The sequence below is a fragment of the Pygoscelis adeliae genome, unplaced genomic scaffold (genome assembly GCF_000699105.1).
Source record: "Pygoscelis adeliae isolate BGI_AS28 unplaced genomic scaffold, ASM69910v1 Scaffold445, whole genome shotgun sequence".
Classification (NCBI taxonomy): Eukaryota; Metazoa; Chordata; class Aves; order Sphenisciformes; family Spheniscidae; genus Pygoscelis; species Pygoscelis adeliae.
Window position 1 is genome coordinate 1,226,123 of NW_008824894.1, and position 14,211 is coordinate 1,240,333.

Genomic DNA, 14,211 nt, shown 5'->3' on the forward strand with positions numbered 1-14,211 from the left:
TGTTCTGTGTTTGTTTTGGGGGTTTTTTGTTTGTTTATTTGTTTCGGTTTTTTTACATCTCAGACTTGCTTGCTGTCCTCATCTTTCCTTGTTCTATTTTCCAAATTATCTATTATTCTATTCCACTCTAAGTATTTTACTGGACAAAAGTATTTTAATTGCTTAGAACTCAGCAGTCTCCTAGGGTCCATCTGTATGGGTATTTAGAATCAGCTTTGGAGGTCACCTCAGCTCAAGCGGCATAAACTGCTCTTCAATACCGATACTGCTCTTGGCAATACCATCCACAATATTAAGCATGTTTCCCATTTGCTAATAACAGAAACGAGATACAAAAGAGCTAGGAATTAAAGTTGTTGGACTGTCAGGGTAAAATTCCTAAGCTCAAAGGCTGCTACATATACATACATTGAAAACACACTGCAGAAAGAGAAGAGACAGGAGCTGCACAAAATGAGACAAAATTCATATTCAGAATTTAAGGGCTTTCAAGACAGGTTCGACTGCCATATGGCTGAGCTTTTAAAACAAAGCTGTCAAGACTTCAGGGCACTCTTTAAGATTGGTTGTAAATGTCACTTTAGACAAAGTCTTAGTCTTTACCATTCTGCATCTTTCTGGAATTTGGCCAACTGTGCCCTCAACTTCTCTTCCTGTCCATGCATTGACTGAATTTGGAATTCTTTAAAGGCAGACTCCTTAGAAATCTCAATCAGATGAGAGTCTTGGCCCGTTTTTAGCACTAGTTTCTTCTTGAAGTCTACATACAAGAAACCCCCCCCATGTTAATATATACTTAAGACAATTAACAAAACATGTGATGCAATCTTGGATATAAAACTGTTCAATGACTTTTTTTTTTTAATTAGGAGGTCAAAGGGCCTTTTTCATGAGCCAAATGCATATTGTAAACCATGCATCTCCAGTCATAAAAATGCAGGCCACCTAAGCAATTCTTTAGTTTCCAGTGGCTGCCTTGGACTGGCAGCTGCCTCTTTCCAGGCTGGCTATGAAAGATGTTCTTTTCTTCTGGTGTGTTGTTCCTTTCTCTAGGTTCCCAGATCTTTCTTTTCCACGTGACCTCATTTTCTTGTTAAACCTTGAGGAGATGTTTCTTGATTGTGTCAATCATAAAACTAATGTTTATATGAATATACTGAAATTTTACTACAAATTTTGTCGCAATAATATACATAAAACATAGAACAGCCCAGGTTGGGAAGATCATCTGGTACAACCTTTCATGGGAAAGGGAGCCTAGATGAGATTATCTAGTACCCTGTCCAATCATGTCTTGAAAACCTCTAGTGATGAGGACTCTACCATGTCCCTGGGGCAGTTGTTCCAATGATTGATTGTTCTCACTGTAAAAAAAAAAATAGTTCTTTTTTACATTGAGATGAAACCTCTCCCAGTGCAACTTGTACCCATGGCCCCTTGTCTTCTCCACGTGACTCCTTGTAAAGGGAGCACCTCCATCCTCTTTGTAGCTGCCATTAATGTACTAGAAAACTGTAATGAGATCCCCTCGAGCCTTCTCCAGGGAGAAAAGACCCAACTCCTTCAGTCTTTCTTCACAGGGCAGGTTCTCCAGCCCTTTGATCATCTTTGTGGCCCTCTCCAGTCCGTCGTGCCTTTTTTCAATTGTGGGGACCAAAACCGGACACAGTACTCCAGGTGTGGTATGTGTTTAACCATGAATTACTGTGAGCTTTTCACATAAGTAAGTTGGGCACAAAACTGGTAAGTATGATGTTCTGAATTTCTTTCATCACAGCCTATGAAACAAGATAAATCAAGTCACTCACTTTCTAATAAGAGCATCTTTCTCTCTTAAACAAGCACTGTGACTCCATTCTCTTCTGCATAGCTCAATTTCCAGACTTCTATGTCTCATCTGCAGTTCTCTAACCTGCTGCTTCAACTTTTTAAACTGTTTGACTTGGGCTTCTTTCACTGAAGCTGGCATTGCATCCTTTTCCTTGGCAGCATGAGCTAGTTCTTCATGCCTAGAAGTTGTAGAGAGACAGAATGAAGTGAGGTTTCAAGCAACACAAGCACGTTATTTTTTAGGACTGTTGATTTACTTTCTTATCAATTTGGTTCAAGCAAATTCAAAGAATCATTGTCGGAAGCAGTAGAAACAGAAATCAATATCCACTTGTCAGTAGAACAGGTTGTGGGGAGGTCTTTTGCAGTTGTTTTTTCAAGCTAAGAATGCCCCTATTTAGCTGGACTTAAGACCAGGGCTGAATCCTTCTTATACCACTGCAGAGAGTTTAACTCCAATTTATCACAGAACTTTAAGTTTGTGATTAGCACAAAGAACAACAGTATTTCACCTAATTATGGGATCAGGGTGATCCTAAATTTAAGTTTTGGTTTTTTGTTTTTTTAAGATGACTCATAGAGAAGCTATTTTAACAGGTGAACTACTCCATTCAACATACTCTTTTACCATACTGAAAATATTCTTCACAGTAATTGAACAATTGAAAGACAGCTATGATCAGGTGGCCCAAATAAGAGACTGTAGGGATCCACGGAGCAAAAATGCTTCCTTGAATGTTCAGTTTTCATTCACAGATTAGTTTCCTGAGCGTGCACTCACACAAAAATAGAGACCAGGTTTCAAGTAAGAAGTGAGTTGTTAGAAGAAAAGACCACCAACTAGTGCCTACAGAAAACTCAAATCTAACAGTAAATAAAAAAGGAGACATGCAAGCAAGTTTCATAATGTTCTTACACTCTGAAATTGACCTGCATATAAATCTTCAAAATATATCCAAAATTTTGGATATAAAGGATTAAAGCAAAACAGAAGGAACAGCAATTAAACTATGAGTAAGTCTTATTTCTTAAATTTGAACTAGTGATGAGTAAAACATAAAAGATAAAAGCCCCAGTAATACTCTGGTTTGAATGAGTTATTTTCTGTCACTATATTCACAATCTGTCTGTAGCTGCTTGAGAAAGCATAAACTTGTGACCGAACACAACTGGACTTACTGGATTCAAATCAAGCATGTGAAATATGAGACACCAAAACTAGCCGCACACTCTAGAATTGGGATGAACTAAGTTTTTTCATTATATTTACTGCTTGGAAGAGGTACTCCTTTTTGCAATAAAGGCAGAAGCTACCATTAAACCATTAAAACTTCTAAAGTAAAATTTTATTTTTAAAGTGAGACAGATTACATCCAGAAAGAATGTAGCAGAATTAACCTGAATCCATGCGACTTAGGAAATATTTCATACAAAGGGTTACTTCTTTCTGTTGTAACAATATATATTACCAGATCAATTAATCTACGTACACCATCCCAAGCTGTTGCTAAAATAAAGAGTATGTGAAGAAGAGAAGTTGTGGAGTTGCAGAGTCTGTGAAAAGCAGTTTATTTTGATCCTAATCAAAATTGTACAATACCAAGCATCGTTCACAGCAACAAAATCATTGAACTGGTTTTCCTTCTCCAGTCTCAAATTGAACATTTCTGCTGTTTGCAGTGATTCTGGTGTTTGCATTCCAGTCTCTTTGAGGGCCTCCAGTTCTCCGGTCAGCAGCTTCACCTTAGAAAGGAGAAGAATAAGACTTAAGAGTTCTAATGAGAGCCTGATATAACCTAATTTTTTAAGAGGTCCAGAGCCCTTACACAGTTGAAGTGTTAGCATCAGCTCCAGAAATAAACAAAACAGTATAGAAAGTTGTGAGGTGTTTTTTTTTTTGGGGGGGTGGTTCTTCTGTTTGTTAGTGTTTTTTTTTTTAATTTGTAAGTAACATTTTGCATGGTATAAGCATTAGATCAACAAAGCACTTTAAAACACCTTCCCCATAAGCTATAACCTCTGCTGTTATTTAGATTTCTACTCCTATATTACTGCTAAATATCTGTTTTGTATCCTCTTCCTACACCTATTACCTACATTAACATTAATCCTGCATGCTACCCCTTCCTATCCGCCTAAAATTCCTTTTACACAGTTTTTTATTCAGTGACTTATTGGCTTCCCCTGCAGCTGACCTCACTAATACATGAGGGAAATGACTGCAGATGAGCTCTCCTTCCCTTGCTTAACACTTCCACCACCAATTCAGGTGCAAATAATATATGTAAAAAAATATATATAAAGAATACATAACTCAATATAGACACTATGTTTCATAAAGAAGAAGATGTAACAGCATCTAGCACACGAGGCCTACTGAGAGCTATTACATTCAGATGCAGCTACAAGCAGTATTAGAAACTGAAACAGCAGCTATTTAATCAAGCACTCAAGTTTGAAAATTGCAAAGATTAAAGGTTTCTTCTGAAGTACTATCAGAGTTATATTGCATATCACAGAGTAAGCAATATGTGCAAATTTACATTTAATAAGTATATATGCAGTTGCAGTTCCTTTGTTCCTACTGAGTCAACAGCAGTTGGTCATGCAATCTTTATAGTCAAGACCGCAATAAGACAAAGTGTTTTCAGGTCCATTACTATAGCAGCGCCCTTTAAAGAAGGCCCAAGACAAGGCAAGAAAACAAAACCAGAAACTAAACTCCAATTGTGTCAATATTCAAGATGCAGGAATCCATGGATACCACTAATGGCCAGGCAACCTTTTGCTACCCTAATAAGCCTTTGGCAAGGTAAAGTTTGTAGGCAGAAGTAATTTATTGTATTAGACAAAAATCAACACAGCTGGAAAAAGCTGGCAGTCTTTCAGGCATACAAGCCCTCTTTCTGAAAGCTTGTCTGCTTTTCCCAACGCTATCAGCTGGTTTAATGTGAGGGTTTTTTCCCCCTCTACCTATACGCCTTGGTTTGTTGAATTATTAAGCTAACAGTTAAACCACCACCAAAGCAAGTGAACACAGGCACCAGAGAACCATCCAAGTAATGTTGTATGATGGTTAGCGAAGACTGCACATGCAGAGAACACAGACTTTGGAAGAGTGAATTCCTCATTACTAGCATCAGAAAGATGAGACAGGCCTTTCAAAGACCTACATATAGTTTTTGGTTGTGTAGGAAAAAACCCAGTCACTATGAGTGAAATTAAGATGCATACCACAAATATCCCTGCTTACTGCTATCCTGGAAACAGTTAGTTCAATACATAGATGGAGGAAAACCAGCAACAACAACAGTCATCTTTTCATGTGTTTCACGCAGGAATGAATTGAGATTATAATAAACGCATTCATTCTGTGAGTAAAGGGTAACAGCATAAAAATAAGTTACCTTAACTTCATGGGACAGAACTAAGTTACCCATTTCAATTGTCTGCTTTTGAAACTCACATTCTCCCTTTTTCATTTCTGCATCAAATTGGCTAGCAGTTCCTACAAGGGGAACATTAGATAGGTAACACCAGTACAATGGTACTGATGGAAACACTATTGTCACAGGCTTTTTTAAACACTGTACAAGGGGTTTAATCATTGCATAATCTTTCTGATTTTCATTAGAGCAGAGAATGTGCTGAATGAAACCTCTCATCTGGTGTATGGTAGGTCCCCTAACACGACCTGTACACCAAAGGGGAATTTAAAGAAAGACATCAGCCAAATGGCATCCTTTGCAAAAGAAGATCAGATTCCATAACCACAGGGGAAAAGAAGAAGGGGAAAAAAAAAAAAAAAAAGGAAAAAAGGAGATCCTTATTTTAAGAAAAAAAACTCCAACACCTCACCGACATTAAAGTTCAATTCCCCTACAGACATCTGAGCATTTGTAATACGTTGAAGACTATCCGTTATGGAAATATCTGAACTTTCTTTTAACTTTTAGAGCAGCAGAAAAGTGCTATATCTCCCCAGTGCTAAAAGCTGTGGTTTTTTTGTTTTGTTTTGTTGTTGTTGTTGCATGGTGGTGGTTTTTTTTTCTTTTTTTTTTAAACTGGACACTTTACTTAGCAAATGGGACTGAACAGTGTTGAGCTATACAAAAAGAAACTGAATTAAGTTATTTCAGCCTTTTTTGCCACAACTTAAATAAAATTTTAAATATAAAATAACAAATATTAACAGAAGTTAAATTTATATTATAAGTACACGAAGAAAGGATATTGATTATTATGTATATAGTACTGTATGTACTACAAGCAGTTAGGACATCCATCTTCTTATACACACACATATACGGAATTAATGGGGATAAACATAGAGGACGAGGTCACAAGGGATTTTGGCTAATTGATGCAATATCATGTGTTAGGTTAAGGGGAATGACTGCAAAGAGACCCAATGGCAAGCACGTAAGATGTGCTTCTCTGGTTTAAATCATGAACAATGGAGATACCACACTGGAGGAGAAAAAAAAAGTTAAGAGAAATCGTGTGTATTAGATGATGTGCCCTTATGCTTGTGAACAGCAGTTAATCCGCTTTGTCATTACAGTTTAACCACAGAACACACAAAGGTAACTTCTAAATCAAGCCAGTTATCAAGTATTGTTCAAGTGAGAAGTGCTCATACTCTTCCAGGTAGGTTCATAAACTGTCTGTGGGAAGCCCGTGGGTAAAAGACTCCTGGACGAAGATGGATTATTTTAGCAGGACTACTATACTGAGGGCAGTAAGATTTGGATTGGCAGGTGTTGGGTGCAAGACGTAATTGCCTAACAATCTCTTTCACCACCTCCATTTATATTATATATTGGTTTGCTTGACAGGCCGAAAATTAACCATTCTATTTCTAATGATTAAACACATTCATATGTAAATAATTAAAAGTCATCTTAATATCAAATACATTTTTATACAAAAACAAAGAAGGAAAGTTTTGTTGTTCTTTAAAGTTTGTAATATACATAGATGTGGTGTAATGCCTCCCTAAGGTATCACAGTTGAAGGTCAAATTTCACTGTTAGTAAGATTATCCTTTTATGATTAAATGATAGCAATATAAGAAGCAGAAGGGAGGGAAAAAAGCCTTGTAACTAGGAGTATGATAAACAACGTAGAGTTACCCATCCTGCCTAAGGCTGCCTCTGCTTTTTAGACGTTGACCTTTCCTGCAGTTTCAAGGTTAACACATTTAGCAGTGTGCTGTCTACATAAAATAATCTTACACAATCTCAGATTACTAAATACATGCTTAACAGTTCCTTAAAAGGGGCAGCTGCCAGACAAGCAAAGCAACAGCTACTACACAAGTAGTGCATAATTTTCTAAACTGTCATTACAGATCTCATCAATTTAAGCAAAAAAGGGCAAAAAATAAAAGCTTATACAACTACAGCAATGTTAAACCAGAACATTCTAATAAAAAAAAACCAAAACAAAACTGAAAAAAGGATTGCTAGATGGCACTACAGCAATACAACATTGTTTCTCCATATTCTTATACCTGTTTCTGACAAGCAAGCTGTCCTTCCAGTTCTTGGATTTTTCTCTCCATCTGATGTTTCAGGCTCACATACTCTTGATGCTGATGATCTGTGTGACTGTTCCTAGAGCTATGAACAAAAATAAAACAAATTTACATTAAAGGGCATCTCTGGTGACCTAATGAGACATACATATGTAAATTTTTTTGAACGATAACACGTAACTATAAATACAAGATGCTATAATTTCCTAAAGAAAGTCACCACAAAATTTTTTCTCACAAGTCAGTTGAAACCAATTATAACAGTATATGCCATTTCTCAAAACTATACTTCAAAAGTTAGTTGCATATGAAGTATCAAGGTTCTACTGAAAAGTAGTGCAAGACTTCCACTTACGTATAACAGCATTCCTCCTCCACCCAAAAAATTCTGTTACCTAAGAAGAAATTGCAAAACAAGGGCTGCCCAGCAGAAACCTGAGCTTGTAGATACATTTAAAAATAGAAGCAGCTCCCTATCTTTTCCTCTCCTCCCCCCAGTATTCTTACTTGCTATCAACAGAAAAAGCTTCTCTGAGATACAGTGGAAGAATACCAGTAAGGCGAGCATTTAAAACAAATTCGAAGAGCTGATACTGCTACCATGACCAGTAAGTTATCTAACGATACACTGAACCTTTTCAAGCTTTGGATTTCATCCCTGCAAGACTCAACAGGCTTGATGCAGCCTGTTACATGGCCAAACAGACCTGGATTGATATTGTGCAGTTGTGCAATCTTCTGATGAGATTCAACTCTGCATTACAGTTATTTTATGTAGCTGAATGACCGCTGCATTTGGTTAGATAAGGTTGATTATACAATAACCACATACACAGAACTGCAAACTAAACTGGATAGTCACAAACAGCTAAATGCATATTCACTTTCATATTCTGCTAGATTTTGCTTTTAAATTTACACTTCACCTGAATTAATCTGAATCCTATAGCCAACACTTATGCATATAAATAAAGTCTAACAGAAGTGTCATCTCAGTGTAGTCTAGACAGGCACTTTTACACCTCCCATGTTCATCCCACAACCCTCCAGGGCAAGGCAGATCAGAATAATAATTGCTGTACTGCTCAGTGATCAGTATCCAGCTCAGCCTGACAAAAAGGCAGTGATGGGTATAAGACTCAAACTCCTCCTTCTATTCCCAAAGGATACGCTCCATATAAAATTCCTGAACTGGCTTTAAATGAATTTACATATGCTCCAGAACCACAGTAACATCAATCAGTTAGTGACCTATAAGGAATTCCAGATCCATGTCCAGATCACTTCTAATAACTAAAAAAAAATTATTTAAAACTTATCCAGCCATCTCCACATTATAAATGCAGTTTGACCCAGAACACTTTACAGCAGTTACCATTTTAAACAGAGAATAATCCCAAAGATACTATTATATCTGAAGACAGTAGTTATATTAAACAAGAATGATGTGCAGACAGATCTCAAGAAATAAGCATTTATTCCCCTCCCTTATATGTAACCCTTATTCAAGGTTTAGAAGTCTATACAGAATAATAAAAATTAGTGAGAATGGCCAAACTAAACAAGTGCATTGCTTTAGCTATCTTCACATTTTAATTGGTTGTATTAGTCATTAATCTTGGTCCTGTGACTGGATATGCCCCAACAGACTTCTTTCCTTCACAGAGGCCTATCAGAGAAGGTGGGACAAAATGTATTTAAGAGTGCACAAACCCAACTCCTATCGTAAGATTAGCTTGCAATGGCTTAAAATAGCTGAAAGGCTGAACTGTTTGTGTTGAATCCACAGCACAATATAGCAACTAATGTCTAGCAACCTTAGATAATATTACTGACAATGGTTGATACCATTATCATTTGTCTCCTCACGTACACAGAAGACAAGTGCATCTTGATATAACACACAGGAGACATATTAATACTTTCAGATTCACCCCATTTCCCAGAGGTGTTTCAGCGCCCAAGGAAAAAGCATTTCCTTCCGACAAATCCTTTTCTACTCCCCACACTATGTTTCCCTTATAATCATACCATCTCCACCCAGTCATATCGTCTCCCCAGCATACACCCTTGTAAATTATGTAGGGGGACGCTGTATGTTTAAGAGCATCCTCACTTTCACTTAATGCTATCTTTTCTCTAACACGTTGCCAGAAATGAGACAAGTCACTGTGGAAACCAAGATATAGGAAGTGTACAGATAGCCCAAGTCGCTTCTGTTAGCCCTCACTCTGTTCATGTTCTAGGTGTTCCTCTGTCAGAATAGATAATCATATCTCCATGCTCAAAGTGCTCTCTACTGTATGAATGATGTTACTGCTTTATCCCAATCCAAATACGTCTTAGAGAAGCTAAATTTCTCTTTTCCTGCATACTATTCTAAGGAAGTCACATCTCACCTGCGAAACTGTTCCAGCTCTAATTTATGTTCTTCAATGTGTTGTCAACAGCAATAATGAAGTTTGCATCTTTTTCTTCTTTCCTTGACAAGCATTTGCTCCACTTCACCCAGTTGTACTCCAAGATCACTAATCTCTGCCTGGTTAACATTTTCAGATGTTTTCAGATGAGTGACTGTGACATCATAGTGTTCTAACTCTTTATCTCTCTCTTCTAAAATTCTTAGGTTATAGACAAAATCTGCTTTCAAATTGTTAAATTTTTCATGCCCGCCTTGGAGTTGCTTTTTGACATCTTGCAGCATTTTCTTTTGACACGGGAACTGGCAAGCATGTAGCTCTATTTTCTTTCCACTGAAGGAGATCATTTAGTTCTTTCTCCACTTGTAACACTACTATAAATCCAAAACAGGAGCTGACAGAAGACAGTTAAGACTGATAGCTAATACAACTCAAGTATCTTGTCACTCCCGATCTACTGCATAGCTGATAATTTAAAATTCACTGGTAATTAATTTAAATTGTAAAGTTTCCTGGACCATCAGGCATTAGCCGCTTCTAGAAGCAGAATTTACTTTTATTTATAGTCCTGCATTGTCCAGGGACTTTCCAAATTAGTTATGAAATGCCACTAAATTCTGGGGTGGGAAAACATAATTTTCTCCTTTCTTTATTCAGATTGAAAATAGAGGCATAAAAAGATTTAGTCATTGTAAACTGCACGCATATTTCTCTTTTCTTGAAGACATTCATAACAAGTCAAGTCACAGTCCAGCCTTCTCTTATATCAACAATATTAACATCTGTGTCCCATTTGTCTTCTCCTCCCACAATTACTCACGGAAGTACAAAGCTACTGTTCTGTCCACAGTCAAATCCACCTTGAAGTTACTTTTCAGAAAGGCCAACAGCTATGAGGAAATAGCTGTATTTCAGTAACATTAACTGTATCTTTAAAACTAAAAAAAAAAAAACAAAAAACAAACCAACATAGAGGTGGTGCTGTTACTGGTAAAACCCTTTACCTGCTTCACTTCCTACTGTTTATTCTCCATATTTCCCTCATATCTAATTATAAACTCTGTAGAAGAAAAAACATTATTTCTAAGGACCATGGTTGCTTTAAAAAAAAAGAAAAAAAAAAAAGGAAAAAAAAGATGGTAATTTCTGCTCAGATTTCTCCAGAGATTTTCCCAAACCTCTGGAGTCAATACAGCTTCTCTCACTGTACAGTATTATTCTGTGTCAGTGGTTACAGATAATCCCATCTGCATAAGCACAGGGATGCAGAGAACAAATCAGACAAGCATGCCTTTCAAATAGCGGCTCTTTAATCTCTTTAAATGAAAGAGAGATTTCCAGATCAGCAAATGTGATGCAATATCTCTATGCTAAAGGATGCCACTATTTAAAAAATATTTTTCTTCACAAACCAACTAGACAACTCTAATTCTCCAGAATCAAAAAATGAGTCTCTGATCGTCGGCCATGACAAGTATAAAAAAAAAACCTCAAGCTTGCTCTTCCCAGGTACGCTGAGCAAACAACACTGCTAGAGGACACAGTGATCTGGTGGCCTTTCAATTCTGCTGTTATTCCTAAGGCAATTAAAATAAAATTATGTTTTCTCTTTGTATTCTGCTTCTTGTTAGCAATCTTCAAATTGTTCTACCATGTAGAAAACAGCATAAGTAATATCTTCTTCATTTGGGTAAGCAGCAATAATTATCTTTTGTAAAAGTCAGTGTCGTGGATATTCATGAACAGTACTGCCTCCCTGCCTATGACACGCAATGCTAAGAAAGATTTGTTCTTTCTGTATCTTCCTTTCAGCTACTGTTGCTCCAAATGCATCTGATGGCTACCACAGTTAAAAATATTAACTAAATCTGACTTTCTTCTCCCCTCTACCCCAGTCATAAATACATTAAAGATAAAAAATGCCTATGAGAAGCTTTCTGGACTCAAGGCACTGAAAGAAACTATGGTCAGTCTATACCCATTAAGGTATCAAAATACTTTTGTAAGTGCCTTTTAAAAACCTGACTTATGCTTCATTAGCTAAAATTAGCAATACATTATTAGACAAGACCTTTGTGTAAGGAATCAAAAACAAGACCACAGCTCCAACCTATTCCTTCCTTGAAATCATCAAACCGAACTCACAATTTTTCTTGGAAGAGGTGGTTAAGAGAAGTGATACTTCTTTTACAATTCCTCTCTACAATTACCTTAGAATTAAAAGGCACCACACAGTTTCCTATGAAAACAACCTTCCTCCCTATCTCCATATATCTTACCTAAATTAATGGTACTGGTAAATTGAAAGTGGTATCCTGAGGTGAGTTTGGGTTACATATAACATAGGAACCATTCATTTCATATAAAAATATGAATGAATGAGCCTTCCTGTAATTTTAAAATATTGCTTTCCATCACAGAGAGCTGTATTTCTTAGAAATGCAATTTAATAGGGGAGAAGGGAGCATTTTGCCTTTGATAGCAGCAGTATTTCTAATTGCAAGTTAGTTTCAATAAGGACCATAATGGAAATAACTGTAATTTTAGATATAAATTGCACCAATTGCCTGGATATCTCACAGTCAAAAGAGGAATAGTAAACCTATATATGATGACATTAAAAGGTGACTTAGGAAACAGCATACATCTAAGTAAGAGACAACATCTTACAACAAGCACAGCTTACCCATACAACCTAAACAGCAAAGATACCCACTACAATCCAACCACTTACTTCAAGCATATCCAGAAAGCGGTGATTGATAGGTACTCCTGTTCCCCCACAAAAGGGCCTAACGGGACTCGTATCAGCCTCTTTACCAAAGGAAAATGATGGCTTGGCTGTAAATCACACACAATTGAATGTGGTTGCCAGATCGGATTCAGTGGAGATTTCGCAACTGTTACTACTGAAATGCTACTTCAACAACAACAAGTTAGATTCCATGTTTGAGCTCGTCACTTTTCAACCAAATAAGGAGAACAAGGTGATGCTGAAGAACATTTCAGAGTAATACGTGAGAACCTTCAGACTTCCATACAACCCCTACTTGTCAAAGAGGTGTAAAGCTTTAAAATTTTGTTCAAAGTATAAAGAAGCTGTACTTGCTTCTCTCTTCCTTGCTATCCTTAGAACATATTCTTGGTACAATAGGGACAAGATGTGCATAACAGACCAGCAGAGCTAATAAACTGGGAGTGCTTCTCTTCCTTTCAAAACTACAGAAAAGAGGACAGGAAGAAAAAATGCCACACAGCTAGTACCAGTTAAGTATCTCTAGCCACAACTGTTTTCCTTGATGAAGCAGTAACAGACGGAACCAAGAGCACCCGAGTACTAGCACAGCTGTTTCACTATGTGCTGCAAGTCATGACGAGACAAGCAACCAGCATAGGCCACAGCTACACTGTTAAGTAGCTGTGCCGTGGCATTGTTGCAAAAAACAAACAAACAAAAAGAAATTATGTCGACACAGTTCCAAGAAAAAAATTATGACGATCATTTGACAAGATAACATCATTTGTGTGCTGTCTCTTTCTTTACTGCTAGTAGCTGGTTTGCTATTTACCTTACAAGTAAGGTTAAACATATAAAACAGCAAATATACATTGTGCGTTATACAATCTGATCAGAATAGATAAAATAGAGCAGAAGCTGGAAGACAGGATAAGGACCAATAACATACAAGAGAAACCTGGGATGTCAGGTACCGAGCAAAGAAACACCTCTGGCAAAGTATGGGGTGGGCTACGCTGTGGGGTACATGATAGATAGGCAGATGTCAGGCTCTGTCTGCCATTATGCAGGACAGACGGAAGAGTAGGAGGCATAAGGGACTGCATAAGTAAAAGACAAGGTATGGTGGATAGAAACAATTGTCCCTGGGACTGAGAAATGGGTACATATCCTAGAGAGTGTCCAGGAATGTAAGCAGAGGGCAACACATGAGGAGCACTGACACCGAGTCCTGAGAGCAAATATCCCCAGGGATGACAGGAAGGGGCAGCCACATGGATGGAGGAAGGCAATGCTACTGGCAAGCCAGGGATCAAGTACCCTGCAGGACTAGAGGTTTGTACGCCTTCAGCGCAGAGAGGGAGAGAAAGAAAACACTGCCAGGGGGACAGCCAGCAGGCAGGAAGCAGATCCCAGGAGGAGGGGAGAGAAGCCCCACGGAGGGCCCAGAGGGTCAGCTGCTCTGAGGCAGAAGAGCAGATGGCAGGCAGCCTGCCGAGGTCAAGTCCCTTAGGGGAAGGCAGTAGAGAGGAGCACACGGTGGTGCAAGACAATGCTTGGGACTCAGAGGCAGCAGACAGAGGGCACTTAGTAGCAGGAAGGGTGCAGAAAGACAGCGGGTCCCCAGAGAAAGCGGCGCAAGACGCACGGGTGCCGCCGCGTCGGGAGCTCTGAAGGACAAGCAG

The 14,211-nt window shown here is 38.0% G+C and overlaps 1 protein-coding gene across 1 annotated transcript in view; it reads right to left on the minus strand.

The window, feature by feature from the left end:
- Positions 1-14,211, minus strand: part of CCDC57 (coiled-coil domain containing 57) — a 32,404-nt gene that overhangs the window by 11,157 nt on the left and 7,036 nt on the right. The window contains exons 2-4 of the mRNA XM_009324608.1: positions 7,346-7,454; positions 3,431-3,573; positions 1,809-2,009 (exon numbers count right to left, since the gene is read on the minus strand). Coding sequence (XP_009322883.1) covers positions 1,809-2,009; positions 3,431-3,573; positions 7,346-7,396 — 395 coding nt within the window. The 5' untranslated portion in view covers positions 7,397-7,454. The remainder of the gene's footprint in view (positions 1-1,808; positions 2,010-3,430; positions 3,574-7,345; positions 7,455-14,211) is intronic.